Below are 25,264 nucleotides of genomic sequence, written 5' to 3' on the forward strand. Positions count from 1 at the left end.
TTCTACTGCAGCTTATAATTAACTCCCCTTTCGCCACACCCAATGCAACTTTCCACGCCATCTCGACTTTCATTGCCACCAAGCGTGAAAATGGTTCATTCAATTTTCTTACAAAAGTTTATTCCAGAATAGAAGACACTCGATCCCTCCTGAAAAAAAAAAATTGGGATCTTCCAAACGTAAGTCCATGTTCATCAGCCGAAGCAAGTATACCCAGCTGCAACGTGTCGCTTACACTAACTATCTAAAATAACAACATGAGCATTTCACTGACGTTGGTCAGTCCAACGGCTTATTTATATTCGCGATCTGCTGCTGGTAGACAGTCATTCACTACTTCCCCAATATGCTGCTACTAGCACGAAATTTAAGTTGACCGACATAAAACCCAGACTCATTTGAGCCTCTTTGAGCCCATGTTGAGTTAAGAAAGACGAAATAAAGGATAACATTATGCTTTGAGAGTTTGATCCTCACGTTGGGTTGGCAGGTAACATCGTGTTTTTGGCTTATGTTATCAAATCTTGGAATGAATTTGGGCTAAAACTAGTCTGGGCTTAGTGCGCGCTAGCTTTAATTTCATGCCAGTAACAGCATTTTCGAAAACGGCGAATGTAGGTATGTCTACCAGCAGGAAGCAGCGGATTCGCGAATATCGATGGACTGCTAGATTGACCAACACATAACGCGTATTCTTTATCCAACACACTCTTCACAGCCGTATCAGGCAGAGATCTATAAGTACGTCCGTCCCCGGGAGGCTTGGCTCAACTAACTCAGATAAGGCTCAGCCACGCAGGGCTACCACCGGCAACGCGCTCACCCGTGCCCTGGCACTGCGCTCGCCCTTCAACCCTCCGCGATCCCCGCCAGCACCGTGTCGACCACCATGTAACGGCGGTGCGACTCGTCGAGAGGCAGCAGTCCCACCTCGCCGGTGAGGCCGGCGCGGGTCGCCTCCATGAGGGCCATCACGCGCTGGTGCACCACCCTCAGCGAGGTGACGGTGACGGTGGTGCCGAGGAGCTGCTCGGCCGCCTCCCCGGCCAGCAGCGCGTGCAGCGGCTCGCCGCGGCCGCCGATGGCGTGCAGCTCCAGCGGCAGCGCCACACCGAGCGGCATCTCGGCGCCGCAGCGCACGCACCTGTAGATCGGCTCCAGGCTCTCGTTGAGGTCCGTTTGGTCGGGCAGCGCGGCGCCCAGGTACTGCGTGATGCACTCGGGCTGCATACAGTTGGCCATCAGCAGCGGCCGCAGGTTCTGCGGCGAGGAGTAGGGCACGCACCAGCGCACCGTGCACCGGGTGCGGAGCGTGCGCTCCGCCGGCTGGGCGGCCGCGTCCTCGAACGGCACCGGCGACAGGAAGGCAGCCGCCGTCAGCGCGTGCCGCCCGTCCGGCGACTGCGGCGGCGTGGCGAACCGCTCGCTGGCCGGCACCGAGGACGTCGGGCTGTCGAGCGCGACGGCCGGCGGGTCCGCCGTCTGACTGACCGCCGGCGGGTCCGCCGTCTCGCTGACCGCCGGCAGGTCGGAGGGTGTGTTGGTGAACTCCACGCTCTCTTGCTGAACCGGGTACAAGATCTGTCGGACAGGGAAGAGGAGTGTCCGGCTGTGACAAGTGCAACACAATTTGATAGCATGGCAATTGGTAAAGCATGTCAATGTACGGGCTTTAAAAAACGTTTCCCATCATAAGCAAAGAAATTTCATTACGAACAACGGCGGACCCAGAAAGGCGGTCTTGAACGCTACGGGGGGGGGGGGGGGGGGGAAGCATATACTAAAAAGTTTCTCCAATTTCCAAACACTCCTTCAGAGTTCGATTCCTTACACAATGCTGTGCAGTTTAAAATAAACTTTTACTCAAAAAGTTGTTTCACTTTCTTTGGATTTTCGAAGAACCGTAAATTTTCGTCGATTTCGGACGCCGCGGGGTGAGGACATTTTCTCAAAATGCCCCCTCCCCCCTCTGAATTTACCGGTGCTTATGAACTGAGGAAGCATTTTAAACTAGGGGTCACACACGAGCGAATATGACTGAGTAGAAATGTTGCCTGCAAGTAACTACAGACTCGTACAGTTACTCACAGACTCGGCTTGGCTGGCGGATTCGCTCTGGCTGCCCCCCGTCTTGGTTTCGGCCCGGTTGATCCCGATGTCGACCAGACTGGTCTCAGTGTCGGCCACAGGCTGCTGGGGACAGGGCGCCCGCTGTTCAGGCGCAGGGGACGGCGGGGTCTGACTCTCGACCGGCGGCGGCGCCTGCTCCCCGTCAGCAGCGGGGTTCGAGGCAGCCACAGCCTCAGGTGCCTCAGTGACCTCCATGCTCTCTTGCTGATCCGGGTGCCAGCTCTGTCAGACAGGAAAAAGGCGAGCCCTCAGTAACATTATCTACATAACTAGATCCCACGGTAAGGTAAAGCATGCTGCCAAGTAAAGAGTACGGAATTGAAAAAAAGCGTTTCTTTCGATAAGGAAGGTTTTTTAACTAGGCGTATCAATTCCCAGTAGCTCAAGTTTCTTCAAGAAATTTGGCGCGGTTGAAAATGAAGGGAAGCAGTGCGGGGACGCAACCCGGGACAGAAGGTCCGCGGCGGGCCGGTGACCAACACTTACAAAGAAGCGCAGTAGCGGTTACTCACAGACTCGGTCCGGCTGGGTTCCTTCTGGGTCTGGCGGGTCCCGGTCCCTGTTTCTATCCGGTTGTTTTCAGGTTCGACTCGACTGGCTGCGGTGCTGGACGCCGGCTGCTGAGGACAGGTCTCAGGTGCAGGGGCCGCCGGGGTCTGACTTTCCACCGGCGGCGGCGCCCGCTCTCTGTCAGCGGCGGGGTTCGAGGCAGCCATAGCCTCCAGACGCAGGCGTATGTCGGATACGTCATCAGAGTCCAGTTGCAGCGGCCGCACCAATGGTTCGTCGGCACGCTTCAGCGACAGTGACATGGCCAGCAGAGCGGTGTCATCCTGCAGCACGTCGACCACACGCACCCGGAACAGCTGCACGAACCGGGCGCCGGCCTGGTGCAGCTCGCGCAGGAGGCCGGCGCACCGGCGGTCCGACACGAGCACCGGCACGCGGTCGGCCAGCTCGCGGAACACCTGTGTCTCCGACTCGGAGGGACTGCTGGGCATCGGAGCGTCCGGGTCGTCGTCCGGGTCATCCGGGCGGGGTTCGAGGCACGGCAGCGGACACCGCGTGCCATCCTCAACACGGGCGAACAGCCGGCCGCCGATGTCATCCAGTGCCAGCAGCTTGCATTTGATGTTGTACAGGCCGGGGCGGACGAGGTCTCCGATTTGGGCGTCCTTGGCGCGGCTGATCCGCTCCTGGTGTGAGTGCTCCAGTGCCCACCAGCGGCGCAGCCACTCGAGCCGGCGCCGCTCGGCGTCCGTCACCGTCGGCGGCGGGATGGCGGCGCCCAGCGGGGTCGCCGGATCGTGCAGCTCGCCAGAGAACACGGTCAGCGCCGCGCCGCGGAACACCCGCCCGTCCGGCCGGTTGCCATGTTTCTCGATCTTGACGTGTCGCGCGCGGAGGATGTTGCCCACCCGCAGGCCGTGGTCGCCGTCAGGCAGTGGCAGATCAGCCGGACTCTGGACAAAGCCGAACACGACAAAGTCGCTGCGAGGCGCGTCCTCGGCACAACAGGAAGGGTCCTTGATTACGACCATCACCATATACGAGCGTTGCGTGCGGCGAGGCGGCTGCGGCACGCCGACAATCACGCCCATCAGATTAGGTCGCTGGTTGAGGCCCGGATCGTTGCGGCCTATGTCCATCAACAGAGTGTATGTGTCGGAAGGATCGCTCGCCGGCACACTGTTCATGAAAACCGCCGCCTGGCTTTGCGTGCTGTCCTCCGATGTATCCATCAACTCATCGACGGCGGTCGGCGGCGCTTCTGCTGCCCGTGGTTCGACAACGGGCGAGTCCGGCCTAGCCGGCTGGTCGGCGGTGCCAGAGTAGGCGGCGCGGGGTGGGGTGCTGGTGACCGCCGGCGTGCCGGCCGCGCCCGGCTCCTGGGCACTGACGGCGGGCTGCCGGGGACTGGCGGTGGGCTGCCGGGGGCTGACGGCGGGCTGCCGGGGGCTGACGGTGGGCTGTTGGGGACTGACGACGGGCTGCCGAGAACTGCTTCTGCCGGCCGCTCCCGGCTCCTGGGCACTGGCGGCGGGCTGCCGGGGACTGATGGCGGTCTGTTGGGCACTTGCAGCGGCGGGCTGTCGGGGACTGGCGGGGGGCTGCCGGGGACTGGCGGTGGGCTTACGAGGACTGACAACGCGCTGCCGGGGACTGGGGGCGGCAGCCGGTACCCCACGTCCGCAGTGCGCGCAGCCTCCACGTCCGGTCACACTGATCCAAATCAGCCGTGCCCCGTCGCCGGGCCCCAGCTCAGCGCGGATGCAGCTAATCTCCGGGCACACGTCATCATCCTTCCAGACAAACTCGACTGATCGGTAGAGGCACAGGATGTCTCCCGCGTGCACCTTACCATCCACTCGTTTTCCCATTGCTCCCAAAATAAAGCAGCTCATTGGGAGCCCTTCCAATGACCCATCCATCCTTACTTTACGGATAAAAAGTGTCTTGATCTTTGTCTTCTTATTAAAGGGAGATGTCGATATCACTACTGCGAGTATCCAAGGTTCATCACTCCAGAGCTGCGACAAATCTGACATGCATTTCCTCAAACAACATACTGCTTTGTTATCTTCTTCCATCGTTAAGCCTGAAAAGGGCAGTTTGGCGTGATTAGAAGAACATCAAGTCAGCAGCCTACAGCTGTCATCAAGTAATGAACTGAACGATTTCTTTGAAAGGCCGAGATTTTGATAAGGGTGTCATCTCTCATGAGACACGATGCATGAGATATATTGCATATTTAGATCTTATTGCATTGGGCGCGGGTTAAAGGTCACATGTGAAATGAGGTCAGGTCCGGTCACGCTTCCTCACCATTTAACGTAAATGGGGGAAACATGGAAACAGCGCCGGGAATGGCCTAAGGCTGTCCAAGCACACCAATCACGATTTCATACGCACCTTGCAAGCTCCGACGCTTCGCTTTTGCATTGTCGACCTAGCGTCACGTCATTTACGATGTTCCTAAGGTCATACGAGTTGTTCGTCAATAACTCCGTCAAATTGAGCTAGCGAGTCGGGAAAGCAATTCCTGGATTTGGAAAACCTGCTGAATCGAATGATGTGCTGTATGACCTCCTTCGACTATCTTCGTGACCTGGGGCGCTCTGACCTGACCTTGACCCGAGGTGAACACCTTAGGCTGACCTCAATAGAACAAAAAGTATACCATTCGAGACTCGAGTTCGACGCGCCTGAGCATGAAGAACACAATGGTGCCAAATTCGCGACTCTGCCACCATTTATGGCAAAACCAAAACCGAACCAGTGCCTTGGACTACTTGATCTGACCTTAGAGGTCATCGGCTGGCGGTTGGCCGGAGACCTTGAAATCGGGCACTTATCGCTGTGTCCCGTAACGGCGTACACGTTCGCTTTTTCTTCGAGGCTCTAGCTCAATTAGGGACGAAATGGCGAAGTGGGCCACACCAACTCGTCCAGGGCGTCATCTAAGCCAGCAATTTGGTTTGACTCAAGTCCGTTTAGCCCCGGTAACCCCCGCATGCGAGAGCACACCTGTTTATACATTTTTTTCTACACATGCTGTGAAAATTTCAGACCAAGGTCGCTCAAGGTCAAGTCACCAGGTAACTTAACCCGGCAGTTGCTGGGGTATTTCGCCACCCACCGTTTGCTGTGGGGGGGGGGGCGTTAAACGCCCCCCAGCCGATAACTCGAGAACCAATAGGCGCAGCGAAACGCACGAGGCGGCAAACGAAAGAAAGCGACGAGACGCTTCAGATGAGTACTTTTAAGTTGAATTTTGAGGTCACAGGTCGGGTCAAGGTCAGGTCAAACACCTGAAATCGGGCTTTCAGTAGCATGGACTTCAGGACTTCGCAATGGGCGCCTCTCGGCATAAACTCTGTCCAAACGGTGCACAATCCATCATATAAGGCCTACAAGAGTGTCAGCTCCATGTAGGGGTCAGTCAAGCATAGGTCAGGGTCAAGGTCAGGTCAACCGGGTAGGCACATATCCCCGAAAATCAAAACTGATATTCGCAGCCTGTGACGCATGCTTTATAGGTAATTTGGGGCGTAGAACACGATGGTGACATTTATTTTATCATATGTGTACGTGTTTGGCTCAAAAAGTTCAATTTAAGAAATGCATGTATCATGGTCGTGAAGTAGTCACGAAAAATTGCCATGATTCAGTTCAAGATTATGGAAAATGCGGGACGATAATCAATAATCGAAGATAGTCATTTGATTGATCATGGTATTGGTAGTCTAATGGCGTTTACAGCATGTCTGTATGTCTATTCTGTGATTTTATATGATTTTTTGAACATATGCCGTTTTTGGTCGAAAACTCAGAAATCATGACGTCACTAAAACCTCGATATCTCAAAAATTTTCCGACCGATTTTTTTTGAAACTTTGTCACAATAAACTTCAATCAATTCCCTACAGGTACCCAAAATTTGGCGCGCCGTTTTTATGCTATGGCCTGGCGAAAAAAGTCCCCCCCCCCCCCAGCAACTCGCGGGTTAAAGTGACCTCACCTCATAAAAAGTTTCAATGTCCGCCATAGCTACACCGGAAACCGAGTGACCCATCGCTTTGAAACTTTGAGCGACCGATAAGAGCAACAATATGAATAAAATTTATACCTCGGAATTTCGGTACCGGGCGCCTAAGGTTAGGTCAATTTGCGACATGCCAAATAATAAGTCAATGGGAGAAAATTGAAATGCGCCTCTTTTGCACGCACGTCGTTCTTAACACTCTCAAACATCGTTTTACAGGTAAACATGCCACACTGAGTCGATAAATTGCACCCGTGGGCCGTAAACCCTCGTTGTGCCCCTAAGGTCATCTCAGGTCATAACAGGTCCCCAGCAGTTTTTTGACAATAACTTTAAATAAAGACATGCTAGCAGGACTGCAGAGTCGAAGAATTTTCGGTGACCCTGACTCCGGCTCCAACTTCAAAAAACCAACTCCGACTCCGACTCCAGGCATAACTGTCGACTCCGACTCCGACTCTAACTTCGACTCTGCATCCCTGCCAAGTCTGAGGAGTCGATGGATTTTCGGTGACTCCGACTTCGACTCTGGCTCCTGCTTCTAAAATCGACTCTGACTCCGACTCCGACTCCGGTCAGAGCTGTCGACTCCGGCCGACTCCAACTCCGCAGCCCTGCATGCTGTTTTCACCCAGAATAAATTAAGCTATCATTGGTCGGATCCCTCTTTTGCGCCATGGGCCCAACATTAAATAAAAACCACACCATACTGTCACAAACCATGTATCAACCTAGAAAATTGTTTGTACAATCATTTAATGCTTTAAAAAGATCAGGTACAATATATGCAGGAATATAAAACCTAATCTAACCTGACCTAACCCTAGGTACCTACTAACCTCAATTTTAGGCATTTATCGATCTTGTGAGTGCTCGCTCAAGCTGGGGCAATTGGCAATTATTTACTTTAGGTCTGCAAAACTTTTTTAACAAGAAAATGCACATTCCTACTTTCTTTGATGTCCTGAATTCAGATATGTTGTTAAAGGAAAAGGGCCACCTTCGTGAAATATGAAGATATCGTTGTTTTTCATTTTGACATTATTATTTTTCATTTTCTTTTTAAAACTGGTGCCAGAAGTGCACAATTCGCGAAAAAGTATTTAAAACTATTTAACATATTGGTACTATGTTGATACTCTCTACGGCACCTACTGTATGATGGCATAGCGATGACGTCACACTCAAGCCAATCAGCGTTCAGAAGACAGACTCGTCGGATTGTGTCAGATAAGCTGATTGGTTAAAGCTGAGCTGGTTGGAGCTGATTGGTAAAAAACCAAAGCCTCGCCGCGGGTGGCTGTATTGTCGGATAAGAACGCATTCCTGGGATAAGGACGCATTCCTGGCGTATTTTCTTTTAAAATTGTCGATAACTACGAATGGAGGCCGAAATCGGCCGTAAGGAGGTATACAGATAGGTTTTCGGACACGGGCTACAAGATGGCTATCTCAGTTTCAATCCCCATGTTAAAGGTGGCCCTTTTCCTTTAACGACGAAAACACCTCAGATGTGTTCAGCTCGACGATACAGATCAACTGATTACTGATATGTATCATGATCTTTTCCGGTCAGGTCATGACCTTAACCTGCGGTCAAGTTTTCCAAATGACCTTTCAAGATCAAGTTATAGTACATTCGACGCATCTCAACAAGAGAAACACAATTGGCAAACGTAATGTTGTGACTCAATCGAGTCAAAAGTTATTGCAGAAAAAGTTTTGGAAATCTGCTATTTTATAGGTTTTGCCCTCTGGACTCTAGAAACTAAGCCGTGGTCGATGAGCCGGCTCACCGACCTGTTAAAAGATGGCCTTGGACATGTTCAGCAGAAGTTTTCGGCTGGAGACGTGGCTTGGTGGGCTTCAGCTTCAGAGACCTCAGTTAACGATGGATTGTCGACTTGGAGACTGGCTTACTGTTGGCAATCAGCCTCATTGCCAGTTTCATTGCGGATAAGCCCGTCTTTAGCTCCGCACTTCGCGATGACGATTTACGCTACCCGGCTGCCGGATTAAGCCTTCCTGCCGCGACCTAGCTTGTTCTCAGGCGTCTATCCGCTCATGTCGCGTGACAACCAGCACCAAATCGTGCGGCAGCCGGCAACTCATACCCAGTGCCTCGGCGACCTGGCCGTGGGTCATGCCGCCGGCAACCATGCCGACTGCCCCGCTGCGGGACGATTTGCTCTGCAGTTTTGCCATGCTGGACAACTGGTCCGCGCGAGCTGGGTACTGCGGGCCCCCGAAAATGACCTCCGTACAGTCAGACTTAAAAGTACCGTGCAACAGTGCGGTGGATCCATTAAGCCTGACCGAGGAAGGGCCTGCTATAATTTGAAAGTCACCGAACCAATTGACCTGGGGAATGGACGAGGATGTCAATTGCTTCGGTGACTCAAATTAGCAGGCCCTTCCTCGGTCAGGCTTGATGGATCCCCCGCACTGTCAAGCGGTACTTTAAAGACAGACTATATACACCCCTTGACCGGTCAGGGTTACAAAAATTCAAAGGTCGCGTGATTTGAATGTAGCCAATATGGTCTGGGAGCAAGTACCGGCGAAATTATATTAATATTGCGCCATAGAAAGCAAAATAAAGGTTGTGGGAGGGTGACATTAATTTTGGGATACCCTGTCTGTATGCTAAAAAAGTGGATTACACTTCACCAGCCCAGCCAGCCATACCAAATGGGGCCCACATGGGCTAGAAGTGGGGAATCTGGGCGAATGTGGGCTGGGCTTCATCTGGGCATGTCATGGGCTTCCAAGTTCCAACTGGGTCCCAGATGGGCTAAATGGGCAAGGCCTGTTCCAGCACCTCCAGTAGAAATTCTTGACTGGAGGCTCTACCACAGGTTTCACTGGAGGCACTGGAACGCAATCTGGAGATTTCTGGAGATTGGCATCAATCACATATACCAATTACCAAAAGTATGACGATTGGCCTCTCTTGAAATGCAAAATTTATTTTCAATTTTATTGAAAAAGATTAACAAAATTATAGCAATGTAATTTTCTTTACATTCAAGTTGTAAAAGAATCAGTCAAAAGTCCTTTGTTTACATTCGTGATTGTCACATGTGCGCCATAATTGTAGACCAGAGCCTCCCGAGAAATTTGGACCTCTCAACTCTCTGGAGGCTACTGGAGGTTTTGGAGCTTTGGCGAGAGCTTTCTGGAGCTTTCTGGAGGCGCTGGAACACTCTCTGGAGGATTCTAGGGGCCTGTTCCAGCGCCTGCAGTGGAAATTCTTGACTGGAGGCTCTACCAGAGGTTTCACTGGAGGCGCTGGAATGCAATCTGGAGATTTCTGGAGATTGGCATCACAGGGCCTGTTCCAGCGCCTCCAGTAAAAATTCTTGACTGGAGGCTCTACCAGAGGTTTCACTGGAGGCGCTGGAACGCAATCTGGAGATTTCTGGAGATTGGCATCACAGATACCAAAAGAATTACGATTGTTCTCTCTTGAAACGCAAAATTTGTTTTCAATTTTATTAAGAATGATTAACAAAATTATAACAATGTAATTTTCTTTACATTGAAGTTGTAAAATAATCAGTCAAGAGTCCTTTGTTTACATTCGTGATTGTCACATGTGCGCCATAATTGTAGACCAGAGCCTCCAGAGAAATTTGGACCTCCCAACTCTCTGGAGGCTACTGGAGGTTTCTGGAGCTTTGGCGAGAGCTTTCTGGAGCTTTCTGGGGGCGCTGGAATGCTCTCTGGAGGATTCTAGAGGTTTCTGGAGGTTTCTGGAGGCGCTGGAACAGGCCCTAGAGCTTTCTGGAGCTTTCAGGAGGTTTCTGGAGGCGCTGGAACAGGCCCGGCCCACATGCTGGACTTCAGTGCATTTCGAACATGAGACGGCAGGCGCAAACACCCTTGTCCGCGCCAAATGGAGTCAGCGCCTCCACGTTTTTAAACTCAGAATGAGACAATCTGCAGCCACAGCAGCATGCTCGCAGCTTGCTGGTTAAAAAATTGTGACTGAGCAGCGCCAGGGTTTTCCCCAAAAAATTATGTGGCCGCCCTGCGCCGAAAAAAATCCGATGCCGCCATGCACTGAACTCGGCACATGCGAAGTGCACATACTCAATACTCAATAGTACAAATGCACATACTCAATACAAATAGGCGATGACAAGGCGATTAAGTACCAACAAATTTGAATTACAAACAAATGCATATGCCATGCGCACGACGCACCGCATGCGGCATGCCTTTGCTGCTTTACTTATGCGTTGAACCCCTGCGTTGAACAACGCTGGCTAGATATATTATGACGTCATAGGTAATAAATCATAAAATTTCACAAAAAGGCTTTAAAATTTATGTTGCAAGGATATATGATGCTTGACTTATTTTATGTTTTTTTTTCGAACAAAGAAAAGCATTAAATTTTAGTTGAACTGTTACCTGTTCGAATTCATTGCATAATATTTATCAAGAAAAGGCAAAAAATGTATGACGTTTATATTCATATATTTTTTAAGCAAACTTGAATTGTTGAGCATAATTCGTGCCCTGTTTATTTTATTGACAGCATGCTGCTTTTGGAGCTTTTCTGTCGGCAAAACTCTGAATCTCATTGGTGGTCAGCAGAGATTGCGCAAATTTCACCAATGAAAAGCGGAGGACTGCCATCATGCAGTTACGGGGAACTGTGAACGAACACCGCTTGATTTTGTGCGCGGGACCGGACAATTCGAAAAAAAAGTTGACGAAGGTGCTGGGTGCAATTTGAATTGATTTCATTTGAGTTTGATATAAGACATTTTATGTGTGTCGGTTCTTTTCGTCCTGTTTGAACTTACATAATTGAGGTGCAATCAAGATAAACCGTGCAATACCCCTTCTTCTACTTTTTGGTTGCATTGAACTATTGAAACTTGAGCTACAGTTGAAATGTGAAATGTCAAGTTTAGGTCAGGTTTGGATTGTTTTTCTTTTATTTGCGAGACACATAGGAGTATCATTTTTGGATTCAGGATGTCAAATTATGTAAAAATATGAAAAAATTATCCATGAAATCTGCTTAGGACTTAAACTTGACATTTACCATCAAACCTGACCTAGCCTTATGCTGCATATTCGTATATCAACGGCGCCACAAATATAGATTGGACCTTTTCTGAACAAATACCCTACAATTTTGAACCGTTTTAGTTCTGTTGTCTGTATGCTATGCATGCTTTGAGCCATTTCGAGTCATATTAGTATGAGTGATTTGTATTGACATGCTGCCAGTTTCAAGTTTCAACTTTCGTGTAACATTTTTGTCTTATCCGCTTAATAATTCTGGCTACTCCAGTCTCCACTCAATAAAGCCACCAGGTGCGAGTTTTGCAGTCTGCAGTAACATCTTTCCCCAGACTGGAAAAATACATGTTATGCTGAATATGTCTTATTTCCGGCGTTAAATGGCCTGTAGTCAGTGGTGGGATTGCGCCAAAAGTTTCAGTGCATGTCTGCCATAATTTTGCATGCATCAAATTCAGCACATGGTGGCAACCATATTTTTCTGTGCAGGGCGGCCACATAATTTTTGGCGAATGGCAGTCACAGAATTTAGTCAGTAGACTTGGCAGGCTGATAAATCTAACCGCAGATTTGGCTCGGCTCTGGACTTGTTCAGGGCCCTGTTTCACCGGTGATAGCAGCACGCTGCTTTTACACGTGTCAAATTGGGTTTCCATGGAAACATCAACAGGCCCATTGCTCCAGCGCTACCACAAGTGTGACGTCAGCTCGCGCAATTTGATAGCAGCGTGGTAGCAGCGTCCCGTGAAACACCGCCCTGGAGTGTGTTTGGTTGGGAGGAGATGTCCCCGCCCTGGTCGTCGCATGCTCGAACTAGTGAGCCGCCCTGAGTACTCAGCGGAGGATCGGCCGCCCAAGTGAGGCCTCCACCCTTGGGGCGGAGATGAGTTTGGAAGACTTTATTGAATATTGATATTGCAGAGCATTGCGGAGTAATACTGCAATGAGTGGGTTCCTGCCCAATGCAGTATCGGGAGGAATGAGAGCGCTGACGACCGTCACCTGGCGAAACAAGCGGCCGCCCTCGGCCCTGCCCTCCGACACCCGCTCGCTGACCCAGATGGTTCATTGTACGGCCTCGCATCAATGGCACGTCAACTGGTCCGAGTCACTATTCAAACCACTCCTCGGGAGCACGCCGCCGCTCCCTATCCCCGGAGAGAACTGAGAGGACGCCGTTTCGGTGCATCAGGTGAGGGCGGGGCCTGGGCCACTGGGGCCGCTCGCTTCGGTGCCGTCGCCCTTCCGAGGCGTGCCAGCAGTGCCCAGACAAGTGTTGCCCATTGCCCCGCAACGCTCTGCGCCATGTGCTAAGAAGAGGCTGATGTGTCGGGGCACGTGTTGCTCCGCTGCCCGGCCCTTGCTGCGCCCGCCAGGTGCCAGCCTCGAACGCACCGTTCCGCTGATTTTTGTGGCCCGGAATTTCGGGCAAGGGAATTGTTTCACGGCACATCGCTTGCTGGGACAGCTTTGTAGTGTGCGCTGGTCACTTCCATAGGAATAAATGGACAATGACAATGAGGAGTGTTAGCATATCCGCTTGTATTACGGCGTACTGTGCCGCCTATCACACAATTGATCGCATCTATGGCGACGATTGGGTCACAGCATTCAACTGTGTCTTTCAGTCATCGTGATAAGGCACAGCCTACCATCCAAGGCATTAGGCAACTGATTGTTAAATGTGGAACACCATTATGTAGTTAACTGTGGAGCTGCGATGCACACTTTTCGAATGAAAATTATTATTCCGGTTAGTAAAGCCACCGCTTAATAAATCCAAAACGTCGTGCTACCAACGTGGATTTATTCAGAACTCAGAAGATTCTGCTGCACTGGTTTCACCCTAGAGGCTCATGCTCATGACTCAGATATTTACCTCCAGTTCATTTCACTGACCATGCTCCACTAATTTGTAACAGAAGCTGCGATGAGCTCTGATGAGCATGGACTCAGCACAACATGGACCGAGTGTAACTTGTATTCAGCTGGTTCCTCTCCAAGTGCCTCCCCACCAGGATCTCCCCTGATTGGCAGCCTTGGAGGCAGAAAACAGGAAAAGGCCAGAAACCATGGTGAGATTTAGCTCCTACTGCTGTATTATAATATATTTAATATATAATATGCCTAGTGATGCAGCTTGTTTACCTACGTATTTTGCAGGCAAATGGGTGTGTACTGTGTATGTACTGTGCAGTGCCTGCCAAATGTTTAGGACATTTTGATGCAGTGCTGTCAATATTCATCACAATTTTGTCCAGTACTGTCCATGCCACCTGTGGCTCACTGATGCCACCTGTGATTGCCAGCTCGACGAGCTCCAGCCCAGGAGGGCCAGGAGGCTGTGCTCACCTGTCCCGGTCGGGCACTGCTTCGGGGTGGTGCTGTCAGACAGCAGCTCTCTCTGGAGACGGCCCAGCCCGCAATCTGCCTGCCGCTGAATGAGGTGAGCCTGGGTGCCGGATCGGGAAGCATCTGCTGCTCTTTTGAGCAGAATCAAGTCACTGATCAACAGTCGAACATAGTGGCCTGACATGAGAAGAACCGTGTCAAAATTTCCCACTCCTGTTCTGGCAATGGTGAATATCAGACATAGATCCCTAGGAGTAAGGTACCAGTCAGCTATTATATCGCCCTGACCGTCGGTTATGACCCTTTTTCGCTCTGATCGGCAGTGTCAGGAGCTCGAGCATTTGCTGCTCTCCATGGCTCAAGCATCATACACTCTAGAAGTCGAGTGTGCTGCTGTGGCCTGCTCCAACTCACGAAATGAGCGTCAGGAGTTTTACAGCATACGTCAGAAAGCTACCAACAAGATGCGGGCCCTTATCAACTATATAGACCAGTAAGTCACTGTCATGACTCATGTTCGTTTGTTTTGTTTGTTTGCTTTGTTTGCCGAGATTTTAGGGCGCTCAGGCAGCTCCTCGTCATGTGTATTGAGATATCAATGTTAGACAAACCTTCAGTTTCATTTAATCGCATGTTACTCCACCCAGTCCATTTAGCCCATGTGGTGCGTAGCTGGGCATTGACGTGTTTTCCGTCCGTCAGGCGGGGCGCGCTGACCGACGACGGGTGGCGCCAGGAGGTCGAGGTCGGACTGCACCGTCTGCACCGGCGCGTCGGCTACGTGGCGCCGCCGGGACCAGCCGACGAGCTCTGCCACGACCCGGTCAGTCGTCGCTCCGTCGCAGAGCTGCCGGTTTCCGTGTGCCAGTCTGTAGCATGTGGACTGAATGGCTGGTGGTAATCAGTAGTTAGTAGGCGTGCTGCAGCGTAGCGCAACTGCTGTAGCTCGGTAAACATTAGGAGTGGGCATAATGGATCTATTCTGCAGTCTGATCAATCTGGCGGTAGATAGCATCATATGCAAGCCATTCAATTATCATTCATTGATTTCCTTCGCTGCGTTTTCTGCCAGATATTCAGCCATTGCGCACGGCCTGTCGAATGATTGTTTCTCGACCACCTTTCTCAACTTCCTTATGCAGCCTCTGGTGAATCGACGCCGGCCGTCCCGTCCCATTTGTCCCCAGCCTTGGGTCCCGATTACGGCCTCTGCCGTGCGATTCAGTGTAACTCGAGCCGTCCGTCCCACCTGACCTAACCGTTCGGGCTCACCTGACTCCGGGAGTTCGAACGGTCCTAACGTAACCCTGCCGTGTCGTTTCATCTAGCACCCGCGTCTGTGCGGTCCCATCTAGCCCCGTCAGTGCGGTCCCGTCTGACCCTGATCGTTCGTCATACCGTTGCAGACGCTGGTCTCGCGCGCCCACCAGCTGTTCCACCTGCGGCTGGACCTGCGTGTGCTCTCCGTGTCCGCGCTGGCCCGGCTGAGCGATCTCAGCGACCAGCCGCCGCCGCGCGACTCGCCCGGCGGACCGACGGTGCCCTGGCTGTCCGCCGTGCCCGGCCGGCACCGGTGGCGCCGTGCCGCCCACGCGCTCGCCTGGGAACTGGCCGTTCTGGCGCACAACAAGATGAGAGAGGTGAGAGGCGACCGGTGGCCGCTGCGGAGGCAGCCTGTTTGGAGAATTGCTCTTACGGTTTTCTGATTTATTTGGATCTTAAATGGTCATAGTGGCAATAGTGCTTGACGTTGCGTTGCTCTTTGTCTAGCAATTCAACAGGTTTCAAACTAAATTAGTCGTAGTTCGTACCAGACTCTTTTATCCAACACGCGAAACGCAATGGCTGTTGTTCGCTGGCGTGACCGACACCCCTTGCTCCCGCCCTGCGTGCAGACGCCCCTGGCCGAACTGGCCGACACCTGTGCGTTCTCCTGCGGCTGTGAGAAGGGCGCGTGGCTGGCGCTGCGGCGGCTGCTGGGGCCCGGCGGGCGCTCGGCGGCGACGGGCCCCGGCGGGCCGGCCGGCCTGTGGGCCGAACTGGAGCCGCTGTTTGCCCGCATCCTCACCCCGCCGCCACCCTTCCCGGAGGCCACCCTGGCCGATGAGGTGAGCGGACTGAGCGAAGATGCACCAGGGAGGGTGATTGCGTGGGTGATGTGACTTGAAAGAAGAGAAGACGCTTTGATAATTTTCCAGCAATGAAACTTCATTGTCACTTATAGAAAATTTCCTTATAGTCATTGAAATGTTGTTCTAGTCTGTTATAAATGAATCGGCAATTATTGCATAAAGTTTGTGGTTGATCCCCATTAGGGTAACATTTTGTTGGAAGCAGCGGGCGCTGCCTTCCCGTTATCTTGCTGACGTGCCGTGTTGTTTCCAGTTTCCGCTGATGGAGACGGAGTGGTCAGAGGCGCCGCTGTTCCTCACCTGGCTCATGTCTTCTCTGAGTGACGTGTTTCGGTACGACGACCAGGACACGTTCAAACCTGACCTCACGGTACGTGGGCCAAAACAACAGCCTCATCGGACTCCGGCGGCACCGGGCGTAATCTCTGTCCAATATCCATTTTATATCTTGCATGGTTCTTTAATCTGGCTGGACATGTAGCTCAAACGGCTCTCGGTAATGCACAGAGCCGCCACCAACCCTTCAGTGTTTCTATTACAGTGGGACTGTAACACGTCCCCCTGTGTCTGTTACAAGGTGACCATAAGTTCGTAGCACGTCCCCTGTGTCTGTTACAGGGTGACCGTAAGTTCGTAGCACGTCCCCTGTGTCTGTTACAGGGTGACCAAAACACGTCATCTGTGTCCGCTACAGTGTGACCGAAACATGTCCCCGCTGCTGTCCGTCACAGTGTGACCGTAACACGCCCCCCCCCTGTGTCCGTTACAGGGTGACCGTAAGTTCGTAGCACGTCCCCTGTGTCTGTTACAGGGTGACCAAAACACGTCCCCTGTGTCTGTCACAGTGTGACCGTAACACATCCCCTGTGTCCGTTACAGTGTGACCGTAACACCTGTGTCCGTAACAGTGTGACCGTAACACGCCCCCTGTCTGTCACAGTGTGACCGTAACACGTCGCTGCTGCTGTCTCTGGTCTGGGCCGCCGCCGGCGCCGCGGAGACAGAGGATCCGGCCGGCGGCGAGCGGCGGCTACGCTGTGTGCTGGCGCTGTGCGGTCGGCTCACTGAGCTCTGGGGCGCCACGCCGGCGCTCTCCAACACGCTCTGGGAGGTAGTGGTGCGCCGGCTGGTCAGGCCGCAGCCGCCCGGACCCGTCTCCGTCCTCCAGATGACCTCCACAGTGCCGTGAGTTGTAGCAGGTGGCTAGACGTGATATCTTCAGCTAGCCCGTTTAGAGTTGAGTACCTACGTTAGAAAATTGCCCGAAGCTATCAAGTGTTATATTTCAAGTAGTGCCTGTGGTGCCTAGTATTAGTTCCGTTCTCAACTGGGTGGTGTTTCTGGCTGGATGATGCAGCAGTTTGTGACCATAATTCATCATCGAACCTCACCTCGCCCTGCTCTCTGCCAGCCGGTCGGGTCGGCGCTGGTGGGAGTCGGTCTCGGAGCCGCCGCCGCCCGAGGACAGTTTCGGCCAGTACCTGCTGCTGCTGCCGGCGCAGCTGGCGGCCGGCGCCGACTGCTGGCGCCAGCTGCGCGGCCGCGTGCTGCTCCGACTGCACGCCAAGCGGGCGGTGCAACTGTCGGCGGCAGGGCTGCGCGCCGCCTGCACACTGTTCCTGACGCTGATACACCTGGTGCCCGACGACCTACAGCTGGTGGGTGACGGGAAGAGGGTCATGGAGGCTTGGTGGGGATAGGAGAGGCAGTTGGATGTGGTCGCTGCTAGTAGAGACAGAAGCCGGGATTTGGGTGGATGCTTTAAATTTGTTTTAATTATTTATAAGACTTGAAACTGTATCTCATAACGCATTGACGAGTTAGTTATAAGCAAACGGTCAGGCGGCCGTAGACTGAATTAAGCGGCATGTTTACAATAAACTGAGAAGTGCAGTTTCTGGTAATGAGATGAGATGAGGTGATAAGATATGCAGTGGCAAAACTCAACTTTGACCCTGCGTTTCAGGTGGACAAGTTCATCTCGTTCCTGTCTCAGGTCAGCGAGTCGTCGGCTCACGAGATCCTTGTCTGTCGAGCCTACTTCGCCGCCGCTCACCTGCTCTTGGTAAGCTGAATCAGGTAGTGCTAGCTTTGCATATTGCCAGACAAGTCGTACCTTTTCACACCGGGCACATGATTGTAGATTATTGCATTTAAATGTGCACGCGCTTACTTAAAATGTAATTCCAAGTTTTTTTGCGTCCTGCGTTATTGAGCGAGTTTCATAGCTTATCTCGCTTCTTTTGAAGTTACGATAGGAACTCATATTCATGCTATTCCTTCATACTGCGGGTGTTTGGTGGTCTGTTTAAGGCCGCTCCTGCTTGTCAGCTGGTATGTGCATTGTGCACTGTGGTCCCAGTAGTGGCCTGACCTTCCCCTGTTCCCAGGAGTCCGGCCGGGACGTGGGCGCTGTGGCCGCCGCGGCCGCCGCGCAGGCGGACCGGGAGCTGCGTGCGGCCGCCGACGCCCGGCCGTTTTCTCCGGCTCTGGTCGCTGCCTACTGGGAGGAGTGCTCGGAACTAGTGCGCGCCAGTCCGCGGATCGACAAGTCCGAGTACCAGCTCGTCAGTGAGTGGAGAACTGGGCGCCGGTCAACAGCTAGGCTAGGAGGGTGCTGGGTTGCTGACTGCTAAGTGTTCATAAGAGACCATAAATAGGTACATGACGCGAAGGGTAGCGTGCGTTTGGCTTTGTGAAAAAGGTTTCGCTGGCTTCATTCGGTATAAATTGTATTAACATTGACACGACTACAAGCATCGTATAAAAATACCACCTTGACCTGTCGTTGACATTTGTCACTCTTTTTGGCAGCGTCCGGGTGGCGTGCGTACCTGGGCTGCTGTGGTCCGTCGGAGCTGGCCCGCGGCCTCTCCGTGCTGCTGCAGATCGCCGGAAAACTGCTGGGAAATATCCAGCAGCTGCAACCCATGGCACACATCGTGGACACGGAAGGTACGGAGCAGGGCACGGGAGAGGCAGAAGTCGCTTTGTGATGGTGCCTCGCGTCGTGACTTATCCTAGATCATTGGTTTTACGTATCGAGTGAGTAATAGCTGTCGGATGAACGTGTACTGAAACTTCGTTATAAGCGTATTATACTCAAGCACCGGCTTACCGTAGCTCATCGAACAAGCTCACCCGTATATTTGTTTTCTATCGAACGACACTACCCATTACTCGCAGTCGCGTTAGCAGTTCGTACTGTCGATGATGGTGGCTCTGCCTGGGTAGTCTTTGACCTGACCTCTCCCCGCGCCCTGACCGCTCCCCATGCCCTGTCCGCTCTCTTGCCCTGACCTCTCCGTGCCCTGACCTCTCCGTGCCCTGACGTCTCCGTGCCCTGACCTCTCCGTGCCCTGGCCTCTCCGTGCCCTGACCTCTCCGTGCCCTGACCTCTCCGTGCCCTGACCTCTCCGTGCCCTGACCTCTCCGTGCCCTGACCTCTCCGTGCCCTGACCTCTCCGTGCCCTGACCTCTCCGTGCCCTGACCTCTCCGTGCCCTGACCTCTCCGTGCCCTGACCTTTCCCCTGTGACCTGACTTCTCTCCTCGCCCTGACCTCCCCCGTGCCTTGATCTCTCCCCGCGCCCTGACCCCTCCCGCGCCCTGACTTCTCCCCCGTTCGCCCACAGTGGTGACTCGTAAGGAGCAGTACAGTCAGCTGACGGAGCGGCTGCGGCTAGTGGCGCCGCTGTTACACACCCTGGCGCTGTCCGCCAGCCCGCCGCCGGAGCTCGCGCAGCTGGCGGCCACGCTCACCCTGGTGCCCGGCGCGGGCTGCGAGCTGCACCACTTTACAGCGGACACTGTCACACCCAGGTGAGCTACGCTTACCTCTTACCACGGAGGGAGGCAGCGCTGTGTGGGAGGGTGTCTCTTCCTGGCTGCTTGTAGCTGTCTGACGAAACGTCCGTGTCAGTATCTACTGCCTACTTTTCATTTCATTAAACTGGTTCGTGATCTCGCTCCTTTTTCCGGTGTTCTGCTTGTGTTTTACTCGTCCCATTCATATGATAATGCTCGAAACAGTGAGGGATACATTACGCACTTGTAAAGAGACTAAGCTGCTCTATCTCCTCTCGGCCTGTGTTTCAGTGTGTGCGCGGCGTACGTGACGGAGCTGCTGGCGGCGGCGCCGGAGCGGCTGGCCGCCGGCCGGGACGGCCTGGTGCGGCTGTGGCTGCGCTGCTGGGCCGGCGGCGCCGACCTGGCGGAGCTGGGCCCGATGACGGCGGCCGTGGCGCGCAGGGAGCCGGCGCTGGTGCCGGCCGGACCCCCAGCCGACCCGACCACCGCGCGGCAGTTCACCGAGCGGCTGGCCAGGCTGGCCGAACAGGTCCGTGGGAGGGATTGTGCACGTGGTTAGATGGAGTCAAGCGTGTCCATGAAGGGGTGATTGAGCAATGGAGCAGATCTTATGGGAGGGGAAGGAGGTGGTGAGCCCGATGAAGACGCTGGCCGGTATCCGCTGTTTCACTCCTTTACTGGCCGACGTGATTTTTTATGTTGACATGTCACTTAATGTTACGATTCTTTCTATATAATTTCCTACGCATGCTTTTTTACACTTCTTTTCTAATGCAGGTTTTTGTATTCCTTTTAACTTAAAGTTCATATGATATTGTGTACTGTATATATTGACATTTGTTATAATTGTCTTAATAGCTCGAACTCTATGCCACGTTTACTTTACTTTCCGCCGGCAGCGCTGCATGACCGTCTATGGTACCGTCTACGTCTCGGGTACATGATGCTGGTGTCTGACGCGCCGCCCTGCCCACAGAGTAAGGAGGGCCGTGAGCGCGTGAACGCCATCTTCTCGGACCTGGCCTTCATCGACGCCTACCTGCGCGGTCCGCGGGCAGCCTCGCCCGGTCTGTCGCACCTGTTCCTGGTCTTTGGTCTGGTGGTGAAACACCTCATCAACGTTCTGGTAAGCGGGACATGCCGTAGTGTGTGTCACGGGCTCGGATCGCATCTTACTACACATTTCTTGCCGGTTATTGTGTGACAGTAAACCATGTTTTTAACTGCTACAAATTTAGTTAAGGAGCTGTTGAGCCCAGATAATTATCGCATGAGTCATGGAATTGATCAAGCTGTATTGATATGTATTTTTTTTTTAATACTGCGCCATAAAATACCGTTGAAAGTTGAAACAGCTGTCTATTGTTCAATTATTTTTCCAAGTTGGCTTGACTATCTACCGCTGTCATCCACTTATTGCCGTACTCGTTATATTCCCACATTGTGTATTTCCACCGGCAGGAGCTGCGGAAGGTGGTGAGCATCATCCAGCGTCTGCTGCTACCGCCGGCCGTCTACAACTCGGAGAAGGCGCTGGCGCCGTCCATGAGGAACGCCCTCGCTCGGTCCATACCGCTGGTCAGTTGCCGACGTGGCTGTCATTTCACGGTGGATTCACATCTGCACGAATCAGTCATTAATTAAAACTGTTTTCAGTTGAATACTTACTTTGCCGCTTTAGAGATTTAGAAGCTGTGTAAGGTTATAGTGCATACAAATATTGCTATACTGCTCATGCTGTAATGAAAACATTGTTGACGTTTTACTCTTCGCTTTTTTGAAAGTATTTTATTCGTTATTCGCTGCCTCCGCTTCCGTCACAAATCCCACACCCACTGATACTGACTCGCGCCCTCCCGGCTGCGCCGACAGTTCCTGGCCGGTATCGCTCGGGCCGAGTACGCCACGGAGAAGTCTTACCGGCGCTTCGTGAAGGACACGCTGGTGCATTACATGTACCGGTTTCCGAGCGACTCGCACCCCCTGCTGGTGGGTGGATCGGGCTGGGATGGGGGGTTACGGCCGAGGAAGGGGCTCGGGTAGTGGTGGTCTATATGGTCACGGGCTGTCATAAAGGAAAGAGGTATAATATGCTCTCGTCAGAATTGGAGTCTATCGAGCAACTGCTCATAACTGGTTGTCAACTGAATGATTGACAGCTGGGTGGTGTATACAGTATACATGTGGCATGCCAGTAAAGGCAGTTAGCGTCCCTGGTGTGCTACTAAAAATTCAGCAAGTCACAAATACCCCGGAAGTTGACAAGCTCTTCTTACAGGACGTATTCAGATCGGACGAAGTCTCTGAACAGTTCAAGGATTTCGTCATGCAAATGATGGCGGAAACGTTCCTTCAGAAGATCGGTGGAAAGTTCCACGACAGCCTGCTGCAAGTAAGACATATTTTCATCGCTGTTCACTGGTGATCAAACATTAGGTTCACAGTGGATTAATGGCGACCGTTTTCCCGCGACATGCCCGGTCGTTCAGTCTGCTCCCGATCTGACGCCGTGGCCCCGCTCCCCGCAGGCGGCCCAGTGTCTGTCGGCCCTGGTATCGGCGGACCGCGGCGGTCACCTGACGGCCCTGGTCGCCCGACGGACGGCCTCGCCCCTGCTGGAGCTGCTGCTCAGCCTTGAGGAGCCCCGCGCCAAGCGAGCCGCCACCGATCTGCTCAAACTGCTCTGCCGCTCGCAGGCCGACGGCGTCAGGTCAGCTAAGTCGCCATCGACGGCTGTAATGGTGACGCGTCGGGCCGGCTCAGATCGACCTCGGAGTAGGCCGCTCTACATCGTGTGCCTGTGCAGTTCTTCAGCGAGTGTATGCTATTTCATCTAGTCTAGTACAACAGAGTGTAATTTATAGTAGCACCGACTCGCTAACTCGCCCGACCTGTGCTGTCGGCCCTCTGACTCTCCCCAGCTCCTATGTTCACGGTCAGCCTACTATCCGGCCGTTAAACAACTCCGTGTTCTCACCAGGCCGGTGCTGTCGTCGGCGGTGGAGCGTCTCCTGGATCGCCAGCTGGCGTTCCACTCTGGCCGCGTGTTCCAGCTGCTCGAGGTGCTGGCCGTGCTGGCGCCGGCGCTCACCCGTGACCTGCTGCCCACCCTAGAGCACCACGTGCGCAGGACTGAGCTGCGCCGCGGCGTCGGAGAGGACCGCATACTCAGGTGGGGGAGAGGACATTACGGTCAAGACGTGGAGTGAGAAGTGTATTTTTCGGGTGGGGAAAGGACCGTGTCTTCGAGTGGGGTAAGTGTCCTATGCAGTTTCTCTCGAGTGGAGAGGACTGCTTATACTGGTTACTCAGGTGGGGACATGACCGTATACTCAGGTGGCGAGAATATTGTATGTTCAGGTAGGGAGAGGACCGCCCCATCCTCCGGTAGGGGGAGGGTCGTGTCCCCAGGTAGAGCGAGGACCGTGTCCCCACGTGGGGGAGGATATTTTCCCCAGGTAGGAGGAGGATATTTTCCCCAGGTGGGGAGAGGGTCGTGTCCTCAGGTAGGGCGAGGATCGTATTAGCAGACTAGGAGAGGACCTTATGCTCTGGTGGTTGGGTGACGAAGGTGGTCCAGCGGCGTTTGTGGGACTAATAATGTAGTTGGATGGCGTCAGTGGGGCTAGTGGGACACGAGTCAGGCTACGCCTACTAGGACCAGTATAACGCCTTTTGGGGCGATTAACGGAGCGAGCGAGAGGGTGGGCCTTGCAAGTGCGAAATTTCGAGGGGGTACCTCCAACTGACTTGTGCATGGCACCTTACTAACCGGTCTCTAGCGATGTGCCAAATTTGAGCACGATCGGCCCAGCCGTTCTCGAGATCTGGAAGCGGCACCCTGCACGTGCGCACGTGCAAAATGGGTCCCAACTGACCCAACTGATTTGTGCAAATGGGTCCCAACTGACTTGTGCACGGCACCCTACTAACTGGTCCCTAAACGTGTACCAAATTTGAGCGCCATCGGTCCAGCCGTTCTCCAGATCTGGAAACGACCCCTGCACGTGCGCACGTGCAGCAGCACCCCAACTCTGGCACATGGATATGCAGTGCCTAGTGGGTGCCTACCTACATGCCAACTTTCAGCGCAATCGGCCAAGTAGTTACCGAGATATTGCAACAATTACAAAACTGACACCTCTTCGTTCTGCACGTGGCACGTGCAAAATGGGTCACCCACATGCATCGGGAATAGTCCAATACTTGGTAGAAGGAATGGAGCTACCCTACAAAAATTACTGCGTGTAAATCGGTCAAGTGGTTGCTGAGATATAAGCCTCGCAAAAGCGTCCGCACGGCCGGCCGGCCGCTCATACTCAGAAATTTCCGTTAATCTAAGGAAAGACTCCGCTCGCTTCGCTCGCTCCGTAATAAAGAAATTTCTTAAGTAAATAATGGATGTTGTTTGCGGTGATTCGGTCAGCAAAGTGTCAGATTTTCTTGCATAGTTCCGATATCGGCGACCCGTGTGATGAGTCCCGACCTGTATTACCTCCATGTGCCGCTGGCCTCCGCCTAGCTGGCTCTTGTTTGCTGCATCCTGACTGAGCTGTTTCTTTCCCAGGAACGGGCTGGCGCGAGTGCAGCGCCGTCTGGCAGCGGTTGGGGAAATTATCGCACCAACGGCGGACAACGGCTGCTAGACGGGCACCGAGCGCCGTTAGGATTCCTAGCGGTTAGAGGCTGAACGCGAGTTCCACGGCTGTGATAGTTCTGTGCGAGAGTGATACTCATGTCAGTGCAGTGTGCGTACCGTGGCGTGTAACCAAGTGTCGCGTTCAGATTCTCATTCCACGCTGCCGATATTTTGCGTATTGTGGAAGACTGTTCGAACTGTGCGCTCAACCGTCAACATTTCTGTCGCCTACGCGTGCTCGCTATCCGTTGAACGCTCATACGACTTTTTTGTATTGTGATCTTTGACGCGTTGTATTGCAACTGGACGCTATTCATCGTGATGTATCCCGGATGTTTCGGCAATGCATGCAAGTACGAACAATCATTTATGCAACGGCGTTTCACGTACCCTGTTGCAGGTGAATTATCGTTCGCCAGTAATAGAATGAAGGAACTGTCAATTTTTGGCGGTGTTACTCATACAGACATTCGCATTACGATCTTTGACGGTGCGACTAGTCACGGTAAGCTGCCACCTTGGACCAGAAAGGTGACCCAAGTTAAATCGGATAACCAGCTAGCCCACCTCGTTTCCCACGGGGCGCACGGATCGTTCACCTCACAAACCACAG

The 25,264-nt window shown here is 53.1% G+C and overlaps 2 protein-coding genes across 3 annotated transcripts; one reads left to right on the forward strand and one right to left on the reverse strand.

Moving 5' to 3' along the window:
* Window positions 1-98: 98 nt before the first annotated feature.
* LOC122382849 lies at window positions 99-10,913 on the reverse strand. Its single transcript, XM_043368703.1, has 4 exons — window positions 10,886-10,913; window positions 2,643-4,729; window positions 2,089-2,352; window positions 99-1,581 (listed from the first exon to the last, which is right to left on the reverse strand). The coding sequence occupies exons 2-4, from the start codon at window positions 4,719-4,721 to the stop codon at window positions 850-852; spliced, it is 3,075 nt and encodes a 1,024-aa protein (XP_043224638.1). The 5' UTR covers window positions 4,722-4,729; window positions 10,886-10,913; the 3' UTR covers window positions 99-849.
* Window positions 10,914-11,779: 866 nt separating this feature from the next.
* Window positions 11,780-25,132, forward strand: LOC122382850 (protein MMS22-like). Of its 2 annotated transcripts, XM_043368705.1 has the most exons (22): window positions 11,780-12,013; window positions 13,642-13,794; window positions 14,029-14,165; window positions 14,395-14,564; window positions 14,774-14,894; window positions 15,478-15,711; window positions 15,967-16,179; window positions 16,457-16,573; window positions 17,144-17,388; window positions 17,615-17,861; window positions 18,170-18,268; window positions 18,594-18,774; window positions 19,018-19,158; window positions 19,838-20,024; window positions 20,301-20,541; window positions 20,989-21,138; window positions 21,474-21,590; window positions 21,885-22,001; window positions 22,291-22,404; window positions 22,541-22,722; window positions 22,993-23,184; window positions 24,580-25,132. In XM_043368705.1, exons 1-22 carry the CDS (start codon window positions 11,917-11,919, stop codon window positions 24,656-24,658), a joined length of 3,534 nt encoding a protein of 1,177 aa, XP_043224640.1. In that variant the 5' UTR covers window positions 11,780-11,916; the 3' UTR covers window positions 24,659-25,132. The 2 variants fall into 2 exon arrangements, with proteins under 2 accessions (XP_043224640.1, XP_043224641.1); XM_043368706.1 differs by lacking the exon at window positions 11,780-12,013 and having other exon boundaries at window positions 12,732-13,794.
* Window positions 25,133-25,264: the final 132 nt, after the last annotated feature.

The sequence above is a fragment of the Amphibalanus amphitrite genome, unplaced genomic scaffold, assembly GCF_019059575.1.
Source record: "Amphibalanus amphitrite isolate SeventyFive unplaced genomic scaffold, NRLGWU_Aamphi_draft 000148F_arrow, whole genome shotgun sequence".
In the NCBI taxonomy this organism is placed as follows: Eukaryota; Metazoa; Arthropoda; class Thecostraca; order Balanomorpha; family Balanidae; genus Amphibalanus; species Amphibalanus amphitrite.

What these genes read in the sequence shown, in the direction of transcription:
- LOC122382849 (XM_043368703.1), bottom strand. Translation starts at nt 4,721, where the DNA reads ATGGAAGAAGATAACAAAGCAGTATGTTGTTTGAGGAAATGCATGTCA. An exon ending in AACCCAGCCGGACCGAGTCT is followed by an intron (nt 2,353 to 2,642) that starts GTGAGTAACCGC and finishes CCTGTCTGACAG; the next exon opens with AGCTGGCACCCGGATCAGCA. An exon ending in CCGCCAGCCAAGCCGAGTCT is followed by an intron (nt 1,582 to 2,088) that starts GTGAGTAACTGT and finishes CCTGTCCGACAG; the next exon opens with ATCTTGTACCCGGTTCAGCA.
- LOC122382850 (XM_043368705.1), top strand. Translation starts at nt 11,917, where the DNA reads ATGCTGCCAGTTTCAAGTTTCAACTTTCGTGTAACATTTTTGTCTTAT. An exon ending in GTCCGAGTACCAGCTCGTCA is followed by an intron (nt 18,775 to 19,017) that starts GTGAGTGGAGAA and finishes TCTTTTTGGCAG; the next exon opens with CGTCCGGGTGGCGTGCGTAC. An exon ending in TCCACGACAGCCTGCTGCAA is followed by an intron (nt 22,405 to 22,540) that starts GTAAGACATATT and finishes CGCTCCCCGCAG; the next exon opens with GCGGCCCAGTGTCTGTCGGC.